We start from the raw sequence: 23122 nt of genomic DNA on the forward strand, positions 1-23122 counted from the left end.
CGCATAGCACTTCCCGTTGAGTGGCCCGCTAGGCAGGGCCTGTTTCGGCAGCAGCGATTGGCTGCCCGCTCACTGCCGAGCTGGTGGGGGGCCCGCCCGCCCATCAAGGGCAAAATTCTGCCCTATATGATTCATTTTGCTCTAAATTTTTTTTAAAAATCAACCAGAGATAAATCTAATTTAAAAAGCATTTTGAATGCTGGTTTAAAAATATTCACCATTATAATGGATTCCTGGGATCAGGCGCCCACTGAAGTAAAGTTCCAATTCAGCCACTCTGGAGAAAAGCTGACAGTCTGGCTATTTTGATGACTCACCCAGTTGCTGACAAGCTGCTTCTTGAGTAGAATCTCTAATATTGCAGAAGGAGAGAGAGAATAAAAAAGGAACTGAACCCTTCCAAAGTGGCTGTTGCTGTGAAATGGTCTGTGCTGGGCAGGGTAGCAAGTCATAGGTATATTTGTACTTCATGGAATATTAATGTATGATTCTTCCTACAGGGCAGGCCATAATAAAATTCTATTTTTGGAGCCCCAAAGTGTGGTTCCTTTTATAGGTTCAATAATTTATGAATAGCCTCAGACTCTTCAGATTTTTTTTTGTCATTTTAAAGTGACAAAAAAAAACTGAAGAGTCTGAGGCTATTCATAAATTATTTAACTAGTGAGGTTAATAAAAATAGATTATGATGAACCTACCTGATCCAAAATAAAAATTAATGAGACATTTTTTTGGAGGAAGAACTGATATCATAAGTGTAAAGTTTACTGCTTATTTGTATCGAAAAACTGTTTCAATGCAAGGAAGAAAAACAAAATTTAATGACTGGAATTGAAATTTATTCCAATTCATGCAAACTACTGACTACTTCAAAAGATTGTTCTACTAGCATTGCAGTGTAAGTATTGCCAATCATGTGCAAATGGCTATTTGTAAGATGACTCCAAAGGAGTGTAAAATTGGGCAGGGTGGGTGCGGTTCTGATCCGACATCCTATTTCCACTGGGGAGATTTGTATAGATTTGGGAATTCTGTATCTGCATAGAAATGAAAGTGATTTTTGTATTGCTGCAAAAAGGCAAGGATTATTTTCTCTTGTATTAAAAATTGAATAATTATTTTCATATATTAAATTGAGATATGTGTCACCATATGGTGCAGTTGGCTTTGATATGTGTAGCATATTAAAGAAACAAAATTAACATTTATGGTTCCTTCCGTTGCATACTTTCCAAAAGAAATGTATCACCGCAAAGTGGGTGAGTCAAAAATACAGGATTAGATCATTAATTTGATTCAAAACAAGCTCCTTTTGTCATGAGGCAGAATGCATAAAATCTTGGTTTATGTATTTACTTAAACCTATTATTTGTTTTAAAGAAAAAGCTATGGTCAAAGCCAACAATAATGAACGATAAATATCTCTGCCTTTGAAATGGACCATAATTCATGGGGAAGGTATCCCAGAAGTGTCGAGAAGAGCTATTTATCAGATCTTAGTCCTGACCTGGAAAAATTCTCAATTCAACTCACAACATAATTACATCTTCTGCAAATGTGTAAGATGCTTAATTCCACTAGTGCATTATGCATGGTTTTATTGATTAACTGCTGAGTTATTCAAACCAAATAATAATTGTACCCTTCCCTTTAGGTCTGTGGAGCTGGAAATTATTTTACAAATGTTGCCTTAGTTCAGGTGCATAAAACAGGTAAGGACAGTTTTCGTTCAATTGTCAGTTATAGCCAGTAATTAAACTATACTAGCTTGTAGTAACCTAATTAATACCAACACATTTTGTCTTTTCTCTTTCCTCTTAGCAAGATCTGATATCCTGTCTGATTGGAATTGAGTGATTTACAAATGGTCTTGAATTTTAAGGCAGGGCAGTGATGGCAAAGTGACAATTCTTATACCTCTGAGTTGAGTCACAAGATTGTGGGTTCAAGACCCAGTCCATAGATTTGAGCATATAATCCAGGCTGGCACTTCAGTGCTTGTGAGAGTGCTGCACTGCTGAAGCTTCTGTGTTACAGATACAACAGTAAATTGGGGGAGGCGGTGATGTAGTCGTAATGTCACCAGACTATTAATCCAGAGGCCCAAGCTAATGCTCTGGGGACATAGGTTCAAATCCCACCACCACAGCTGGTAGAATTTAAATTCAGTTAATAAATCTGGAATTAATAAGCTAGTCTCAGCAATAGTGACCATGTCACTAATTGTCGTAAAACCCAGCTGGTTCACTAATGCCCTTTGGGGAAGGAAATATGCCATCCTTACCTGGTTTGGCCGACATGTGACTCCAAACCTCCTAAATGGCCTAGCAAGCCACTCAGTTGTCAGAATGAAACCGGATGGAACATCTGGCATCCACCTAGGCACCAGAAACATCTGGTGGCTTGTGCTAAAAATGAGAGAGCTAACAGGCTAGACAAGCAACAGTCTGACATAGTCATACTCATGCGGCTGATTTTTTCCGTTGGTGAGCAGGGGGTGTGAAAATGACGTGGGATGACATCAGGGGGATCCCCCGATGTCATCCCTCCCCATTTAAATCTTCAGGAAGGCGGGGGCACAGCAAGATCAGCTGTCCGCCCGCCAATTGAAGCCATCGACAGGATAATTAAAACAATTAAAGTCCCTGCCCATCCAATCTTAATGTTGGTGGGCAGGCCAGGAGCCCCGGTGGGCTTCTGAAAAAACATGAAACTTCATCCACCAGTGAGATGAAGTTTCATGTAGGGTTTAAAAAAGTTTATTAAAGTTTCAGTGAAATTTATGAACATGTCCCATCTCGTCCCATTGTCACATGAGGGGGACATGTTATGGATTTTTTTATTTTTCTATTTCTAAAGTTTATAAAGCTGTCAGCGATCTCCCTGAGGCAGCACTTAACCTGAGGGAGATGTGCGCTCTTTCGTGTGCATGCGCGAAAGAGCACACTCTCGCGTTTGGGGAATCTCCCCCCTGCCGCACAGGAAGCACATAGCACTTCCCGGTGGACGTCATTTAAAATGGCGGCAGGGCCTGCTTCTCTGGCGGGGATTGGCTCCCTGCCCCCCGGAGATTGGGTTGGGCCATGGAATCATACCTTGCAGAAAATATCCTAGACACCACCATCCCAATCCCTGGAAATGTCCTGTCCCACCGGCAGCACAGACCGAGCAGAGGTGGCAGCACAGTGATATACAGTCAGGATGGAGTTGCCTTGGGAGTTCTGAATATCACGTCTGGATGTCATCTCGTGGCATCAGGTCAAACACAAGCAAGGAAATCTCCTGCTGGTTACCACCTATTGTCCCCCTCCCCCATCTCCATCAGTTGACGAATCGGTGCTCCTCCATTTTGAATGCCACTTGGAGAAAACACTGAGGGTGGCAAGGGCACAGAATATACTCTGGGTGGAGGACTTCAATGTCCATCAACAAGAGTGGCTTGGTAGCACTGCTAATAACCAAGCTAGCCAAATCCCAAATGACATTGCTGCTAGACTGGATCAGCAGCACGTGGTGAGGGAACCAACAAGATGGAATAAACTACTTGAACCCATCCTCACAAACCTACCTGTCACAGATGCACCTGTTCATGACAGTGTTGCAGGTGTGACCACCATACAGTGCTTGTGGAAACAAATCCTCCATCATGTTGTGTGGCACCACCACCGTGCAAAATGGGAATGTTTTCAAACAGATCTAGCAACTCAAAACTAAGCATCCATGAGGCGCTGTGGGCCATAGCAGAATTGTATACGAACACAATCTGTAACCTCATCTTAGCAGCATATCCCCCATTCTACAATTATCATCAAACCGGGGGATCAGCCCTGGTTCAATGAAGAGTTCAGGAGGGCATGCTAGGAGCAGCACCAGGTATAGCCGAAAATTAGGTTTCAACTTGGTGAAGCTGTAACACAGGACTACTTGCGTGCCAAACAGCCTAAGCAGCTTTGATTGAAAGAGCTAAGCTATCCCACAACCAATGGATCAGATATAAACTCTGCAGTTCTGCCACATCCAGCCGTGAATAGTGGTGGACAATTAAATAACCAGCTGGACGTGGAGGTTCCACAAATATCCCCGTCCTCAAAGATGGAGGAGCCCAGAACATCAGTGCAAAAGACAAGCTTGAAGCATTTGCAACAATCTTCATCCAGAAGTGCTAAGTGGGTGAACCATTTCAGCCTCCTCCTGAGGACCCCAGTAACATAAATGCCTATCATCAGCCAATTCAATTAATTCCACGTGATATCAAGAAAAGGCTGAAGATGTTGGATACTGCAAATGCTTTTGGGCCCTGACAACATTCTGGCAATTATACTGAAAACCTGTGCTCCAGAGCTAGCTGCATCCATATCCAGGCTGTTCCAGTATAGCTACAACACCGACATCCACTCGGCCCAGTCCTGTCCACAGAAAGTGGGATAAATCCAAACTGGCCAATGATGGCCCATCAGTCTGCTCTCGATCATCAGCAAAGTGATGGAAAGGGTTGTCCTTTAGTCAAATGGCACTTACTCAGCAATAACCTCTTTACTGACAGTCTGCTTGGGTTCTGACAGGGCCACTCAGCTCCTGACCTCATTAAGCCTTAGTCCAAACAAGGACAAAATTGTTGAACTCCCAGAGTGAGGTGAGAGTGACTGCCCTTGACACCAATGCAGCATTTGACTGAGTGTGACATCAAGGAGCCGTAGCAAAACAGGAGTCAATGAGAACCAGGGGGAAAACTCTGCACTGGTTGGAGTCATGCCTAGCATAAACGAAGATGACTGTGGTTGTTGGAGGTCAATCACCTCAGTGCCAGGACATCACTGCAGAGTTCCTCAGGATAGTGTCCTCGGTCCAACCATCTTCAGCTGCTTCATCAACAGAAGGTCAGAATTGAGGATGTTTGCTGTTGATTTCACACTGCTCAGCACCATTTGTGACTCCTCAGATACTGAAGCAGTCCATACCCATATGAAACAAGACCTGGACAACATTTCGGCTTGGAATAATAAGTGACAAGTAATATTCATGCCACACAAGTGCCAGGCAATGACCATCTCCAACAAGAGAGAATCCAACCATCTCTGCTTCACTGACATTCACTGGCATTACTGTCACTGAATCCCCCACTATCAACATCTTGGGGATTACCATTAACCAGAAACTGAATTCGACCAGCCATATGGATACTGTAGCCATAAAAGTAGATCAGAGGCTAGGAATTATGCATTGAGTAACTCAACTCCTGACTCCCCATTCCCTGTCCACCATCTACAAAGCACAAGTCAGGAGAGTGATGGAATACTGTCCACTTGCCCGAATGACTGTAGCTCCAACAATACTTAAGAAACTCAACACCATTCAGGACAAAGCAGCCCAATTAATTGGCATCCCATCCACCACCTTCAACATCCATTCCTTCCACCAACGACGCACAATGGCAGCAGTGTGTACCATCTACAAGATCACTGCAGCAACTCACCGAGGCTCCTTTAACAGCACCTTCCAAACTTGTAACCTCTACCACCTAGAAGGACAAGGGCAGCAGATGCATGGGGAGACGACCACCTGGAAGTTCCCCTCCAAGTCACACACCATTCTGACTTGGAACTATAGCGCCATTCTTTCACTGTCATTGGGTCAAAATCCTGGAACTCCCTTTCTAACAACACTGTGAATGTACCTACATCACGTGGACTACAGTGGTTCAAGAGGGCAGATCACCACCACCTTCTCAAGGACAATTCGGGGTGGGCACTAAATGCTGGCCATGCCAGTGACACCTACATCCCGTGAAAGAATAAAAAGAACTGCTTTCTCAGGTAGATCCCTGACATTGTTTTGAAGACGAGCAGACCTGTTGAAGTCTTGACCTATGTTATTCCTCAACCAATGTCAATTAAACAATTTATTTGGTCTATATTTCATAGCTGTTTGTGGGATCTTACTGTATATATGACTGCCATGTTACACTGCAATGGTGACTTCGTCAAAAATATGGATGCATTAGCTGTAAAGTGCTTTCAGACTGGAAAGGTATTATTTAAGTGCAATGTTTTTGGTGTCAAGTGTCTTAACATTTGTATTTTGCTTTTCTTGAGGTATTAAGAATCATTTTATAAGGCCCACATATAATCCCTTCACGTGGCTTTTCAAATTGGTCTCCTGCCCGAACTACACATATGAGGTAATGAATTATTTTGTCATTTCATTGTTTCAAATAATTTAGATGACTGCTATAGACTGATTTGTATAATGTTGTCTGCCAAACCCATACTCTACCTTCACAATATGTGCATCAGGAATGTATTCTAATTACCATACAAAATTTATCTGTAGAAGCACAAATCATCAAAAGGTTGCAGAGGCAGAATCACTGGCATCTGAAAGCAAGGAAAAACTACCTGTTACCAATTGCACACCTTTTTCCCTTGAAGTCCCACTGTCCCTTACAGCCAGTTTTGAATACTGGATCCCAGGTACTAACAAACCATCCCATACCCAACATTTGAATGGAGAAAACGTGAGAAGGATGGTGTAAGCAGCTAATTACCTCACCTTGCATAGCCAAAATCTGAAGCAAAAACAGGAAATGCTGGAAAAACTCAGTAGGTCTAGAGTATCTGTGGAAAGAGAAGCAGAGTTAACGTTTTGAATCCATATGGCTCTTCTTCAGACCAGCTCTGAAGAAGAATCATACTGACTTGAAACGTTAACTCTGCTTCTCTCTCCACAGATGCTGCTAGACCTGCTGAGTTTTTCCAGCATTTCCTGTTTTTGTTTCAGATTTCCAGCATCCGCAGTATTCTGCTTTTATATTGCCAAATATCTGAACTGGCATGCCTTAGAGGCAGGAGTGCTCAATGTAATGCATCCCTGAATGGCTTTCCTTCAATGCTCTTCCCAATCCACTTTAAACCGCTCATGGGGAGGCAGGAAGTTGAAAAATTAGAACTCTGCCTTTATTAGTTACAGCAGCAGGAAAAGTTGTATGCTGTTATCCATGGAAAAGTTTGAAGAACATTGGTATCTATAGATCAGTTTTATGATTTAAGTTAACACATGCTCTCTTACTTGCTGCAGATGGGGACCTGGATTAGCTTCACCATTATGACCCAAACACTTCCAGGTAAAACACAAAACTATTCACTTATAGTACCAATGGATTAAAAGACATTTTCATGCAGGAAAGAGATGCACATATGTCATTGATCTTACCTTGTTTTCTTTTCAGTTGCTGTCTTTTCCCTGATGGTATCTCTCCAGCTGATTTTCTGGGCTCAAAGAAAGCATTGCAAATATCAGAAAGATTTTAAAAATTATCCCAGCTACAGAACAGCTATGATTCCATTCATATTATAAGAGCCTGAAGTCAGTGATGTTGATTTTGGCTTTGTGCGGTTGTTAAAATAGGTGACTGTAAATCAGTAGCCAATTTTACATTTCTTCTGATGGATTTCAATGAAAATAAAATGGGGAATAACTACAAGAGGGGCCAGAGATTGCTGGAAAAATAAACAGTTTAAATTGTGCAAATGGAACAACATCATGAAACACATGAGGAATTTGAGGAATTATCTTTTGCCAAGATAATAGCAGAGCAGAGCAAATCATCGAGGAAATTTTGGAAATTCACAGTTCACACATATCTCTTCCTCACCATAAGTTGCTGAATTATTCACACACTGACCTGGACTTTGTATGGAGAATAATGTTGGGGTTAGCTACGGTTAATATTGTTACAGAGAAAATTAGCAGTAACTTCCAGCATCCTCACACATTGCTATGCTCCTCCATTGGGTGCTCTGTAACAATCCTCATCAATATCAATTTCAACTGCATTGAAATAATTGCACTGGTGTGTACTTGGGGTGCTCCCCACTAATTTAAAATAAACAAAGTAATATAAAAATCACTTCATAAAACCATTATCCTTTTAAATCGTCATGCAACTGTCAAAATAAATAAATTCACAATCCCCTGACAACGTGTTACTCTTGGCTCATAAGAAAACCTGAAAAGTAGCTTTAAATCCTCACTTCTGGATGTCCTCTGGCTCGGGATCCACGTCCTGACAGGTTTTCCATAACAAGGAGCTGATGCTGTTGGCCCATTCAGGACTCAGGTTGAAATTGCAGATTCGGCCTGGATGATATCATTGAAACTGATCTGCAAATTTAAAATGGGAAGCTGCTTCCCTCCTGCCAGTGTTCGGCTCACCCGCTCATGGCAATGAGTTATTATTCGGAGGTATCAGGAAGGAAGTGGGATTTGAAAACGTAAGTGACACATGTTATTTTTTGGACAAACTGCCTGGTTTTTATCAGATGGTGCGGGGGGTGGGCGGGGCAGTTAAAATTGGGTGCATGGCCCTTCTCATGTTTCTTACTTCTCAAAATAAATTATTTCCCAGACATATGACTGTAATGGTTACAGCGACCATGACTGCCTCCATGTCGGGCACCATGTAAGCTGGAGCAGGCACCACCTCACAGTTTGCCATCTACTGTTATTTAAGGGAGGTGACTGATGTTTAGTAAGTCAGGAGAGAAGATATTGTATCCTATCTTTCCAGAGAGAGAGCATTTGGTTTCTCAGGATAGTGGTCTGAGTGCAGGGTGCATTGACTGCACACACTTAGCTTTGAGTGCAACATGTAAATTCAGAGATCTAGCAATGTTTACCACTCCATAAGTATGTAGTTGATACTCAGTGTATCACACTCATCAATGCAGCAGTTCTGATGTCTTTATTCTGCTCCAGCCTACTGTAATATCAGCATGTGAGTCACTAAGAGAGGCCAGAGGGTGTTTCCTGGGTAACAAAGATTATTTGTTGGATGACCCTGGTGTGCCACCCAAAGATAGGTGGGCAGCATGCACATAACATGAGTCAAAAGAAAAATGCTAGAGATGCAACAATGAAGTTTATTTAGCAATTTCTTTTAGACTTTAATATTAGGGCGGAACAAGATATTATACTGACAGTGACCTATGGTCCTAATCGTATTTGTTTGAGACCAAAAATGTCCAATTAGCTGAGTCCTTTGTTTGAAAAAGCCTGGCCTGGCAGCGCTAATCTTCTTTAAACTTCTTTCAGTAATTTTTCATCAGTTGTTGGGAGGTGGGGGCGATGGTTGGGGGTGGTTATTTATCCTCCAATGTTCAGCTGGATTCAGCAGTGTTATTATTCTTCCAATATAAAACCAGAAAATGCTGGAAAAGCTCAGCAGGTCTGGCAGCATCTGTAGAGGGAGAAAGAGTCAACGGGCTGAATCTTCTGAGGAGTGGCATTGGATTGCCACTCCACTCCTATTTACTTAACCTGAGCTGGAACTCAACATTCATCGCCCAGACTTCCAAACCAGACCTCCTGAGAAATGTGGAGCGTACCTGCTCCTGGAGTCCTTCCCTTGTAGTGTTGGAAAGCTGGGAGAAGCAAAGACATACCCCCTGTTAGCTGGCTTATGCTAGTAAGTTTAAATGTCAAAAAAACACTTTGACAAGCTAGGAGAGAAGGTAAGTGTGTAAGCTATGTGGGTGAGGGCATAGGGTGGCAGGTGGATGGGTTAGGCTATAGGTTGGGAGGTCAGTGGGTGAGCAGTTAGGGTGGCAGATCAATGAATGAGTGGTTAGGGTGGCAGGTAAGTGGGTGAGGGGTAAGGTGGCAGATAGGTGGGTGAGGGCATAGGGTGGCAGGTGGCTGGGTTAAGAGATAGGTGGGAGGTCAGTGGGTGAGCAGTTAGGGTGGCAGGTCAATGAATGAGTGGTTAGGGTGGTAGGTAAGTGGGTGAGGGGGTAAGGTGGCAGGTGTGTGGGTGAAGGGGTAAGGTGGCAGATAGGTGAGTGAGGGTGTAGGGTGGCAGGTGGGTAAGTGAGGGGTTAGAGTGGGTCTGAGGTTAATTGGGGGGTCAGGGGGTAGTCAGTGTGGTTGGGGGGTAGTTGGGTGATCAGGGGTGTCGGGGGATAGTCGGGTCACGGGGGTAGTCAAGGGTTTCGGGTAGCTGGGTGGTTGGTGTGATAGTCGGTGAGGGGTGGGTGGGGGTGGGGGGACCCCAGTAGGAAGTCGAGGGATCAGTAGTATAATTACCCAGGAGTTAGTGCTGGTTTCAATCCTTCTAATTCTTCCTAGGTAACTGTTCTGCTAAGTGAGTTGCAACCAGCTGAAGACTATTACTTTAACTCAAGAGTTTTGGAGGTTTCCTGATGCAAGGTAATGGCCTAACAGAAGTTGAAGCTTCCTGTACAATTCCTGCAGAGATTTTGAGTTGGGACCTCCGAGTTGTCCCCCAGCACATCTTCGGGAGCATACCTCTGTGGTACGACTGTCCAGAGACCAGAAGATCTATGTCAGCGTTTCGAGACCAATATGACTCTTCTTTGGAACTGAAGAGATAGGGCTACTGACCTACCTAGGGATGCCTACTGCTTTTCAGTTCCAAAGAAGAGTCATATTGGACTCAAAACATTAAGTGGAATTCTCCAATGCCCCCTGCAGTGGGTTTAATGGTGGGCAGGGTGTAGCGAATGTGGCGGGGTGATCCAGAAATTAGTTTCACACTGGCGTGAAATGACAGCGGGATCTTCCACTCCTGGCCTCCATGGCAGGGTGAAATTCCCATCGAGGTCGGTGTGAAACCGATTTGCATCCCGTTAATGGGATGCAGATGCAGGCCTGACTGGAATTGACACCCATACCGACCATCCACACCGCCAGCGGGAAATCACGTCCATCCAGAACAGGACTGGACTAACACGGCATGTACATATCAGGATTTACCTGATGAAGGCCTGAGGCTGCCTCCGGAGATCAGGATAAAGGCCTCCAGCAACAGTGGACCCTGGAACATGCAGCAGTGGATGCGGGGGGAGCATCTATCAAGTGGATCTTCCAGCTTCAGTGTGTTTGGGGAAGCCCATCTTCTTTCTTCAGGGGGCCCAACTTCTTATTTCAACAGTGCATCATTGATGTCTGGACACTTTTCAAAATGGTGACCGGATATGATAGTGGGGCATGAGATATCCAGCCCACCCCACCATGCAAAACGTCAGAAAGCCCCCAGCTGCATAATTAATGAGGTTGGGGTCGTGTGATAGGGCATGAATTCCTGGCAGCCTCTGTGGCAGGAGCTTGGCCTAAATAGCCAAGTGGTTATGGTACTGGGTTTGTAACCCCAAGATCAAGAGTTCAAATCTCACTCTGTGGCAGGGAACATTGCCCGTCCCCGCCACAGACAGGACTTAGTCCCAGATGGGAGAATTCTGCCCATTAACCCTATTTCTCTCCACAGATGCTGCCAGACCTACTAAGTTTTTCCAGCATTTTCTGTTTTTATTTCAAACCTCCAGCATCCTTGGTGCTTTGCTTTTACTTTAATATTCTTCCAAATGAGTTTGTGTCTTATCTGAAGTGGTCAAACCTGATTAATCCTCAAGTTCTGTTCACACATTTTTTAAAAAGGCTTTCATTGTCCCACACAATGATTTTGTTCAATTTGATAGCATTTTCTGGGAAAATACAATTAGCTTTAACAGAAATGAATGGTTTTCCAATTGAACTATCCTCAGTCTCTCAAAGCATGATTGCAATTTGATCAAGTATTAGTATTAGTTATTTTAGTAAAGCCATTACTGCCTTACAGTTGGCTGGAGCATTGAGTTCCAAAATGGCATGGCTTGCATCAAATCAATGTTACATGCTTAAATACAGAGACAAAAGCAAAAAATTGCAGATGCTGGAAATCCAAAACAAAAACAGAAACAGAAATACCTGGAAAAACTCAGCAGGTCTGGCAGCATCAGCGGAGAAGAGCACAGTTGACGTTTCAAGTCCTCATGACTGTTCAACAGAACTAAGTAAAAATAGGAAAGGGGTGAAATATAAGCTGGTTTAGGGGATGGTTGGGGGGGGGGGTGGGGTGGGGGGGGGGGGTGCACGGTGGGGGGGGCGCGGGGGGCCTCCGCCAATGCTGCCAGACCTGCTGAGTTTTTCCAGGTATTTCTGTTTCTGTTTTTGTCAGTATTACATGCATGATCTGCCCAATCTGCATACTTCCAGTGAATAATCCCTTTGGACACCCTAATGCCCTCACCAAAAGGTGCAGCTAGCACCATAAGTTTGCATGCCCCAATGATTGTTATTTTGAGGCAAAATGGCATTCCTAGTGCCAAAAGTGTGTGCTAAGGAGCGAAATGTTAGAACCATTTACTATGGCCAAGCAAGTTTTTCAGTTTGGGTTCCAAACAGGCATGATATCAGCAACACATCTGATCAGCTTGCCAAATGTGGCAGTTGAAGGTTCGGTTCACTTACCGGTCTGGGCCGCATTAACATTTAGTCAGTGAGCCGCAAGCACCAAACTGCTGCCAGATTGCTGGTTTCCAATGGCAGAAAACCATTTGGCCAAACCTGGTAAGCCTCTCAGAGGGCAGGGGCAGAGGTCATTAGGGTAAATCATCATAGGAATGGGCCAATAACAAGTCAAAGAATTTTTCTTGGGTATTTATCCTCTCATTGTCCACAAAATCTTTAAGGTATAAGAGCTTAAGATTTTGGAGAGGATGTAATCATCCTGTCATCACTAGGAGGAAGTATTCTGCCCATTTCCCTTTAATTGGGGACCTACAGCAAGCGTAGAACTATTCTTTGAATGACAGTGCTGGGCACCCAATTAAAGGGTGAAGATTGCCAGATTAATGAATTAGGTGTGCAGATGGGTGCACAAGGACCCACCAGGCACTCAACTGATAGTGGCACAATTTTCAGGTGAGGCATAGATAGCTGACAGTTAAATATCTCCCCTATGGTGACATTTAATGTGTTTGTATGGGAGGAGTTGCGAATGTGATCTTTTTCCATTATTTTTACAAGGTCCTAAAGAATTTAAAACCTTTGAACTTTATTGAGTTAGTGTGTGAGCATAATCAAGGATTATTATAATTTTACAGAATTGCAGCTGTACATCATTCACCATTGCTTCTTGTATCAATTACTTTAAATCTATGCCCTCAGGCTCTCAATCATTCAATCAATGGGAACAATTTTTTTCTTTTCCCTGTCTAGGCCTCTCATGATTTTGAATAATTCTATCAAATCTCCTCTCAGCCTTCTCTTCTTCAAGAAAACAGTACCAAGTTCTCCAATCTCTTTTCATAACTGAAGTTCCTCATCCCTAGAATCATTCTTCTGAATCTTTCCTGCACTCTCTCCAATGCCTTCACATCTTTCCTAAATTGTGCCGCCCAGAACTGGACACAGTACTCCAATTGAGGCAGAACTAGTACTTTATACAGGTTTAACATAGCTTCTTTGGTTTTGTAATCTATGCCCCTATTAATAAAGCCTAGGATGCTCCATGCTTTATTGACCACTCTCTCAATCAGTCCTTCCACCTTCAATGGTTTATGCACATTTACACCCAGGTCTCTCTGCTCCTTTAGAATTGTACCCTTTATTTTATATTGTTTCTCCACATCCTTCCTACCAAAATGAACCACTTCACACTTCTCTGCATTAAATTTCATCTGTCACATGTCTGTCCATTGCACCAATCTGCCTATGTCCTTTTGAATAAAAGCAAAATACTGTGCGTGCTGGAAATCTGAAATAAAAACAGAGGATGCTGGAAAACTCAGCAGGTCTGGCAGCATCTGTGGAGAGAAAGACAAAATTAGCATTTTGAGTCCTTAAAACCCTTCTTCAGAGGTGAAGAGAGGTTGAAATGTGATGGATTTTATACTGTTTAAGAGGGGTTGGGGCATCTGGAGAAAAATAGGTCAGGGATAGGTGTGGATTCAGGAGCGATTGACAAAGGTGTCATGGACACAAGACAAATGGAGGGTTAATGGTAGTGTTAAAAACTAAAGAAGGTGTTAATAGTGGCTTAAAGGTAAGATAGCAGATTGTGTTAATAGCCGAACAAGGGTCAATGCTCTGCGAAAGCACAACATAAAAACAAGTGACAGATGGCCCTGTGGGGTGGGGAAAAGAATGAATTAATTGCAATGTTCCAGTGAGGCCCACTGCAAACTGGAGGAACAGCGCCTCATCTTCCGATTAAGCACTTTACAGCTCCTAGACTTCACATCGAGTTCAACAACTTCAGACTATAAACACTGTCCTCCAACTTGACCCCTTTCTTTAATCCATTTCCCCCCCCCCAAGGCAATTTGTCACTTATTATGTTTTCCTTTCATAAAGCGCTGACTCCTGTCCTGCTATTAACACATTCTGCTATATCACCTTTATGCTACTATCAACACCTTCTTTAATCTTTAACACTATCATTAATGCTACCTTTGTCTTATGTCCATGACATCTTTGCCAATTTCTCCTGAGTTCCCACCTATACCTGACCTCCCACCTATCCCTGAGCTTCTATTTTGTTCCACATGCTCCACCCCCTCTTAAACAGTATAAAAATCGATCACATTCCTACCTCTCTTCAGCTCTAAAGAAGAGACATACAGGCTTGAAACGTTAACTCTGTTTCTCTGTCCAGAGATGCTGCCAGACATGCTGAGTTTTTCCTGCATTTTCTGTTTTTATGTCCTTTTGAACTTCTGCACAATCCTCCTAAGCTCCTGTGCGTACAGTACTGACCTCCTTCACTCAATGCTGCAGATGAGCTCTGAACAAGCAGCCTGCTTTGTTCTAAAGGTGGACTGTCTTTTAAAAGGGAAGATAGAAAAAAGATTGCAGCAACGGAAATTTTTACACCAGAGCACACAGAGGGATCCAGAATGCGTGTAGCAAGGCATCAATGGTGCAGGTAGGCAGGAGGAGTGAGGGGTGGTGGTGTCAGAAGACCCTTAAGGACCATCCTTAGAAGGGAGTGGGAGCAAGAATATCAACTTCCAGTGTCTTAACCCCAGGACTTGGTAGTCATGCCACAAAAAGTCCAATGATCTCATGTGGGTAGGTCAGGTCAGTCAAGACACCTACATTGCACCATTAATCTCTCATACTGCTCAATTCACCACACCCCCATCACTCACCCAGCATCACTTCCCAACACTCAGGGATCATGCCTAACATCTAGAAACTCCACCTTAGTCTCACGCATGTACCAATGTGCCAGCCTCACACACACTTCTCACTGCCTCCACATGCTTCTAGCCATTTAGTTTTGGCAGGCATATCTCCCATAGTGCTACACAGCCATGTCTTTCGGGGCAAGGAGTTACACAATAGAAAGGAGTGGCTGAGTAGAGTCAGTGGGAGACAATTAACCCTTGTCAAGAAGATATAATAATTCTCATAAGGTTATTGGAATTTACTGTAAAATAGAGTAATAGTGGGGTGTCTGTATGTGTGTGTATGTGAGAGATTTTTAATTAAATTAGAGGCAGTTAGTCTAGGTGCTTTGATCTAAGACGAGAGGTTAGGTTTGAAATGCTAATTAGATAAACATGGGAAAGTTTAGAAACATAGGTGTCAAGGGAACATTTGCATTTTGAAATAGACCAGACCAGATTGTTTTCAAAGAAGGGGTGAACTGTGTCATCTAGCCGGGTGAAGTTTAGGAACAACGTGTTTATTTTTTCTAAAGATTACTGGTAAAACTTAGTGCTATGAGAGGGTTTTATTATCAGTGAGATAAAGTCCAAAGACATAGTGAAACAGTGGGTATTTGCATTCAAAGAAAAAGATATGTTTAAAGAAGGACCATGGGCTGTGTGCAGGGGAAAGCATTTTTAAGATCTAACAAGTGCATGAAAAAGCCTTCAGCATCTATGCCTCAAGCTGCTGTCTTCAAAGGGCTGGAGTGAAGAAAACTCATTTGGAAAGCCACTTGTTCAGGATATTATGTTTCTTTGCCTGGGTCTTTCAAAATCTAAGTGTCTTACTGCTACATGAACAAAAGTGTAACTGGAAGTTAGATTGATTGGGGGATTTAGAAGTTATCAAAGTAGTTATTTGTAGATCTTTGTATGTATTTAAAGTAATTTCTTCTAGTAATAAATGTTTAATTTAGTTTTGTAAAAACCTATAAAACTTGGCAGTCTTATTACTACTGAATTCAGGGCACACATTTCAAAATTTATGCAAATTGCAAAACAAGTTGTGGCAGCTGTTTCAAGTTTCCCTTGGGATTTGAACAACTCAGCATTTACCATCGGCTATGCCATAACCTAGTTGGGGGCTCTTTGCGGGATATATTTGAAGTTCCTTGATTTTTTTGGAATTGGCAAATCTTAAGTTTATGGGTACGAGAAGCACTTTGTATTCAGGAATTGGAGTGAGCTTTTTTGTAGTGGTAAAAGTGCAAATATGGCTTTGGCAATTGCTCAGACTTGTTTGGGAGTTGAAGCATTAACTTTGGCTAGTTAACAAAAGGTAACTAAAGTTAAGTTACTGGAATTGGCAGAGAAATTACAATTGAGATTACCTGCAGGGGCTAGGAAAGCAGATATAATTGAAGATATGGCAAAGAATTTAAAGTTGAAAATGATACTTGACTCTACAGAGTCACAGCTGGAGGTAGTGTGACTTCAATTAGAAATGAAGAGGCTTGAATTTGAACAAGCAAAGGAACTGAGAAACTTGAATTGGAAGAAAATGAAAAGGAAAAAGAATTGGAAATGAAAAAGAGGAACACAAGGCAGCAGAAAAAGAATGGGGAAAAGAAAGATTATTTTAAAAAGAAATGGAAATGCAAAAAACCAAGGGAAAAGTTAGCAATAGAAGAGAGAATTAAGGAAAGAGACAGCGAATATTGGTTTAAAGGCTGGGAGTTAAAAAAAAGAGACCTCAGATTCTGAGGAAAGTTCTATGATGAGAAAACATTTAATTTAAAACCCAGTGGGGAGATGTTTAAATTTGTGCACGCTGTTCCAAGGTTTGAGGAAAAATATGTAGAAGCATTCTTTATTTCATTTGAGAAGATGGCTAAACAGATGAAATGGCCACAAGAAAACTGGACATTGTTTATACAATCCAGATTGGTGGGTGGAGCACATGAGGAATTTCTTCGCTGTCAGAAAAAAATATTTTTGGAAATAAGTTGGGGAGGACAGATTTAGCTATACATGATGTGTCTGTAGAAGTTGCATCTTTGGTAAGGCAACATCCTTGTGATAATTTTGCTGATTTAATCTATAAGTACAGAAAGAAATTGAATTCATGCTTCAAAATTACATAATTGAGTCTAGTTGCAGTAACTGGAGTTCACCTATTATGCTGAGTACCAAAACCAGATGGAAAAACAATGATGTTTGTGGACTATCAAAAGGTGAGTGCGGTGACAAAAGCGGATTCATGCCCTATACCATGGTTGGAGGATTATATTGTGAAAGTGGGACAATCAAAATTTATCACAAAGATTGACTTGCTAAAAGGGTATCGGCAAGTACCATTATCGGAGAGAGCAAAGGAGATATTGGCTTTTGTGATGCCAAATGGATTTTATCAGTTTAAAGTCATGCCATTTGTTATGAAAAATTCACCTGCGACATTTCAAAGACTGATGAACAAAGTAATTGCAGATTTAAGCAATTGTGCTGTGTATATTGATGACTTGATAGTTTTCAATCCTACATAGGAGGAGCATTTACACCATCTGGAAGAATTAGTTACTCGATTACAAGAAGCTAATTTGGTGATGAACTTGACTAAAAGTGAATTTGCAAAAGTGCAAGTTGGGTGTCTAGGCCATACCATTGGGCATGGTAAGGTGGCTCCAAAAGATGTGAAAGTCAAAGGTAGTGTGGATTTCCCTGTGCCTACAACAAAATGAGAAGTTTTGAGATTTCTGGGCATGAGTGGGTTTCATCGGAAATTTGTACCAAATTTTAGCAGCGTGGTTGCTCCTCTGACTGAACTATTAAAAAAGAGCAAGAAGTTTCAATGGATGCATGAGTATCAGAAGGCATCTGACAGTTTGAAAACTGTATAAGCTTTGACACCAGTTTTGAAAGTACCCAATTATGCCAAGAAATTTAAGTTAGCTGTTGACGCAATCAATTTGGGATTGGAGCTATACGATTACAAGAAGATGACACTGGAATTGAAAAACCAATAATGTACATTTCACAGAAGTTGAATGCACAACAGAAAAGATATTCAACGATTGAAAAGGAGATGTTGGGTTTGGTGTTAGCATTGCAGCGTTTTGATATCTATGTGGTAAACGATTCATCAGAAACAATTGTTTATGCAAACCACAATCCTTTAAACTTCCTGCACAAATTTCAAGACAGAAGTGCACGGCTATTTAGATGGAGTTTATTACTGCAAGCATCCAATCTACAGATTATACGCGTCGCTGTACGAAAGAATCTGATTGCAGATGCTTTATCAAAAGTTTGAAGCTTAAAGGGAAAATTGGATATTTAAAAGCCTGGACTCTGAACTGGAATGGTTTCTGTTGATGCAAAGGATTGGTACATATAATGTTATGTTAATGCATGCATCTGGTAATGTAATAGTGTAAGTATAAAGAAATGTATAGGAGATAGTATAAGATAGGTTAATAAAAATGAAGCCATCTTTTTAAATCATCACGGTTCATTTTTCAATATGAGGGGAAATATAAGAAAATATAATAATTCCCATAATGTTATTGGAATCTATTGTAAAATAAAGTAATAGCAGATGTGTTTACCTATCTTTGTGTTTCTATGTGTGTGTGTGTGTGTGTGTGTGAGATTTAATTGAATTAGAGGCAGCTAGTCTGGGTGCTTTGACCCAAGAGGAGAGATTTGAAGTGTTAATTAGAGAAACATGGGGAAGTTTATAAACATTGGTGTCAAGGGAACATTTGCATTTTGAAATAGACCAGACTGGATTGTTTTCAAAGAAGGGGTGAAATGTGTTCCCTAGTCAGATGAAGTTTAGAAACAGCATGTTTATTTTTTCAAAATATTACTGGTAAAACTTAGTGCTATGAGAGGGTTTTATTATCAGTGTGATAAAGTCCAAAGGCATAGTGAAACAATGGGTATTTGCACTCAAAGAGAAAGATATGTATAAAGAAGGAGCATAGGCTTTGTGTAAGGGAAGGCATTTTTGAGATATTACATGTGCTTGAAAAAGTCTTCAGCTTCTATGTCTCAAGTTGCTGCCTTCAAAGGACTAAAGTGAAGAAAACTCACTTGAAAAGCCATTTGTTCTTTGTCTGGGTCTTTTAAAATCTATGCGCAGATCAGCATCATGGTGTCATCGTCTTTCAATGATCAATGAGGAATCCAGCCTGGAGGTCGTTGTCGACCTCCCTGCTCACCATTGATGGATGGGCACCTAGCTGGGATACTGGGTGCCTCATCCATCTCACATACATACACTGACCACCTGAGGTCAGTGTCTGTGTGGGGGCTTGCAGGTCGGAGTGCATCCCTAGGAACCCCTGATTCTGTTCCTGGAGCATCCTCTCCGTGAGAGTTGCCACTCTCTCTATGGAGAAGGCATTGCGCTTGGCAATGGGGGTCAATGCAGTGCTGATGCTCCACAGGGTCTCCTCCACAACAAAGATCATGGCATGCGTATCCTCATGGATCTCCACCAGATCCTCCCGCACACCCTGCTGGACATCCAGAAGCTGCTGCCTAATGGATGACTCCAGAGGCTCATCATCAGCCTTCGACTGAGCATTGTCCTGGTCTCCAGCAGTCCGCCGACTGCCGGCACTCTGGACACTCTCTTCCTCCGCCTGCACATCAAGCGAGCGTGAAGCGCCCTCACCAATGTGCACCAAGATACTAGCCACCAAATTAATGCCCACTGAAGTGCTGGTATCTGCACTGGAGAGGAGGTGTGATACAGGTGCTTCTGGAGCATGGTGATCCTCCGGTGTCAGGGGTAGGTCCTGGAAGTCCTGCGCTTCGCTGCTTGGTGGCAGATCTAAGGGAGAAGAAGGACATGTCATTAATTAAAGTCATCACACTGTCACTGTGCATGCCAGGCACCCTGGTGAGACAACGGATATCTGCGTCATGGTGCCATTGTCTTTCAATGATCAATGAGGAATCCAGTCTGGAGGCTCCCATCAATGATGAGACTACACAAAATTGTTTGCACCATCTGTAACTCCCACCTCAGTGCACTCATACCTTCGTCTGACACCCCAGCCTCACTGCAGCTGGTTCACTGAGGTGCATGATGCCTTTTGAGCTCCAAGGCTACCTGCTCATATCTGGAGAGGATGAGGAGGTGTGGGAATCCTCTGCCAGTCCGTGACCTCTCAATATTGTTGTTGGATGTCTTCTCCTGAAGAACAGAGGAGCATTGATTAGTCCACTCTCTACCCTCAGCGCCTTTGCAGCCTGGCAAATCCCAGCTGAGGAGCACCTTGCAGGGCACATCCAAGTGGCAGTCCTTGAGTCACGGGGCATTCAGTCAAAACAGCCAGGGCTCACCCACTTGGCCAGCTCCAGCGTCACTGACAGTTGGCACTCAGAATCTAACACCCCTGAACTACACAGGAGATGGCCAGCCCAAAACACTTCAACTGACCCATGCCAACACGGTACTCACCCTTCCTGAGCACAGCAGGTCATTAAACACCTTCCGGCACTGCACCCAGGCGTGTCACACCATGTCATAACTGCTCACTCAGGCTGCCATCTCCTCCCATGCCCTCTTTGTGAGGTGTGGTGGCTTCCTCCACCCATCTCTGGGACAAGGGTGTCCCTTCTGGCAGCCACCTTCTCCAGAAGGGTGGCGAGGCACGCATCGGAAAAACGAGAGGCCGAGTGCCCAGCCGACCTCACCTCCTGCTTGGCGTCTACATTTTTGTTTGCAGCCATGTCACTGCTGCAACTCTGATGCAGGTAGGCTCTCTTGGGCTGCCTGTGTTGTTTTTGAACAGGCCCCTGCCCACCCCTTCTCAAACATTCTGCAGCCAACGTTCACGCTGGGTGGGCCTTAATTGTCACGCCAGCATGAAATCGCGGTTGCAGCCAGATCAGAGGTGGCGGTCGTCTTCCCGGCTGCTCCCGCCGAGCCAGCCATACAAAGCCAAAATTCTGCCCTATGCGTCTTAATGTTGCCTTAACGAAAGTGTAACTGGGAGTCAGATTGAGTAGGTGATTTAGCAGTTATCATCATGGTAATTTGTAAATCTATGTATGCATTTAAAGTAATTTCTTCTATTAATAAATGTTTAATTTAGTTTTCTAAAAACCTATAAGAGCTGGTGGTCTTATCACTACTGAGTCCAGGGCACGCATCTCAAAATTTATACAAATTGCAAAACAAGTTGTGGCAGTTGTTTCAAGTTTCCTCTGGGATTTGAACAACTCAGCATTTACCATCAGCTATGCCATAACAGCCTATATCTTCTGATCCCTACAGAGGAGATAGTTCTCTGCACCTCTGGCTGGTTACGGACCCACAGTATCCAATGTCACTGAGAACATTGAGCATAATGGTATCTTTCTGCCCTGTCAACCATCCATGGTGGTTGACAGGGCCCTCAACCGTGTTTGACCCACCTCCCGCTCCTCTGCCCTCACACCTCCATCTTCCTCCCAGAACTATGATAGGGTACCCTTTGTCCTCACTTTTCACCTCACCAGCCTCCACATTCAAAGGATCATCCTCCGCCATTTCCGCCAACTCCAGCATGATGCCACCATCAAACACATCTTCCCTCACCCCCCTGTCGGCATTCGGGCGTTCCTTCCAGGACACCCTGGTGTCCATCACTCCCAACACCTTAACCCCCTCTGACAGCACTTCCCATGAAAGCGCAGAAGGTACATCAGCTGTTCCTTTACTTTCCCCATCCTCACTGTCCAAGGGCCCACACACTCCTTTCAAGTGAAGCAGTGCTTCAGTTGCACTTCCCTCAATTTGGTCTACTGTATTCGCTGCTCCCAATGTGGCCTCCTCTACATTGAGGAGACCAAACACAGACTGGGTGACTGCTTTGAGCAACATCTTTGGTCTGTCCGCAAGCATGCCCAGACCTTCCAGTCGCTTGCCATTTCATCACACCATCCTGCTTTCATGCCCACATGCCCATCCTTGGCCTCCTGCAATGTTCTAGTGAAGCTCAACGCAAACTGAAGGAACAGCACCTCATCTTCCGACTAGGCCCTTTACAGCCTTCCAGATTTAATATTGAGTTCAACAACTTCAGATCATGAACTCTCTCCACCATCCTCACCCCTTTTTGATCTCCTTTTTTCAAATATTTATTTTTTAATTTTGATATATATATTTTTTTTCCCACCTACTTCTATTCTTATTTTTATTTTTAAAATTTGTTGTCATTCATTGTTTTATTCCCACCTTTTAGCCTATTTCGATCTTTTTTCCCACACTGTCCCCACCCCACCCCGACTAGGGCATCTGTCACTTGATCATCCTGCTTTCTACTCTTAATGTCACCATTAGCACCTCCTTTAGCCAGTATCACCACCATCAACACCCCTTCAACCTTTAGTTTATGACATATTTTGCAATCTCTCCTTTGCCTCCACCTGGCCTTCTATCCGGCTTCACTTGTCCCACCCCGCTTAACCAGTATATATTTCACCACATTTTTACTTCTCTTTAGTTCTGAAGAAGAGTCATAAGGACTCGAAATGTTAAATCTGTTTTTCTCTCCACAGATGCTGTCAGACCTGCTGAGTTTTTCCAGCAATTTTTGTTTTTGGCCCAGCTCGCTCTAATTTTTCCATCTGGCATGATGAGCCAGCTGCTGATGGTGTGGCCATGGAGCACTTGCTTCTCAACCCATCTCCACTTCCTTCACAAGAAGCTTCTCTTTCTGAGTTTCTACTTTCAGACACTCAGGAAATGCTGCCTGTGCAGTCACAGCAGCCCAAGGGGGAAGGGAAAGAGCCACATTGCAGCACTGGTAAAGAAGACCTGTTACTAAATTTGACACTTGCAGCCACCAGTTCAGACACAGGCACAGTACTTACTTTGGAGGCTGGCAGTGACTTGCAATCAGCACATAATGAGTCATTACATACAAGTAAACTGCAAGTAGACCATGGATTAAGAATGGTTTGTTTGACAACTTACCAGAGGGTGAGGTACCAGAAAAGTACTGCAGCACAGGACACAAGTGGAGACCTCGGTGGGGTAGCAAGCACAAGAGCACTGAATAGGTATGCACACCAAGATATTGGGTGCATTGGCTGGCATGCCAGGCAGTTTCATGTCACTGTCAAGGAGCATG

General features: G+C 43.2%; 1 protein-coding gene across 4 annotated transcripts in view; it reads left to right on the plus strand.

The window, feature by feature from the left end:
* Positions 1–18594, plus strand: part of LOC121277388 (trans-2,3-enoyl-CoA reductase-like) — a 204681-nt gene extending 186087 nt beyond the window's left edge. The window contains exons 9-13 of one of the 4 annotated variants that reach the window (XM_041186798.1): positions 1655–1712; positions 6101–6178; positions 7075–7120; positions 7226–8270; positions 17534–18594. In XM_041186798.1, the coding sequence (XP_041042732.1) occupies positions 1655–1712; positions 6101–6126 (84 nt within the window). In that variant the 3' untranslated portion in view covers positions 6127–6178; positions 7075–7120; positions 7226–8270; positions 17534–18594. Of the gene's footprint in view, positions 1–1380; positions 1560–1654; positions 1713–6092; positions 6179–7074; positions 7121–7225; positions 8271–17533 lie in introns of those variants that run through there. The other 3 variants (XM_041186797.1, XM_041186799.1, XM_041186800.1) reach the window with 3 other exon arrangements.
* Positions 18595–23122: the final 4528 nt, after the last annotated feature.

Source organism: Carcharodon carcharias, chromosome 4 (assembly GCF_017639515.1).
Source record: "Carcharodon carcharias isolate sCarCar2 chromosome 4, sCarCar2.pri, whole genome shotgun sequence".
In the NCBI taxonomy this organism is placed as follows: Eukaryota; Metazoa; Chordata; class Chondrichthyes; order Lamniformes; family Lamnidae; genus Carcharodon; species Carcharodon carcharias.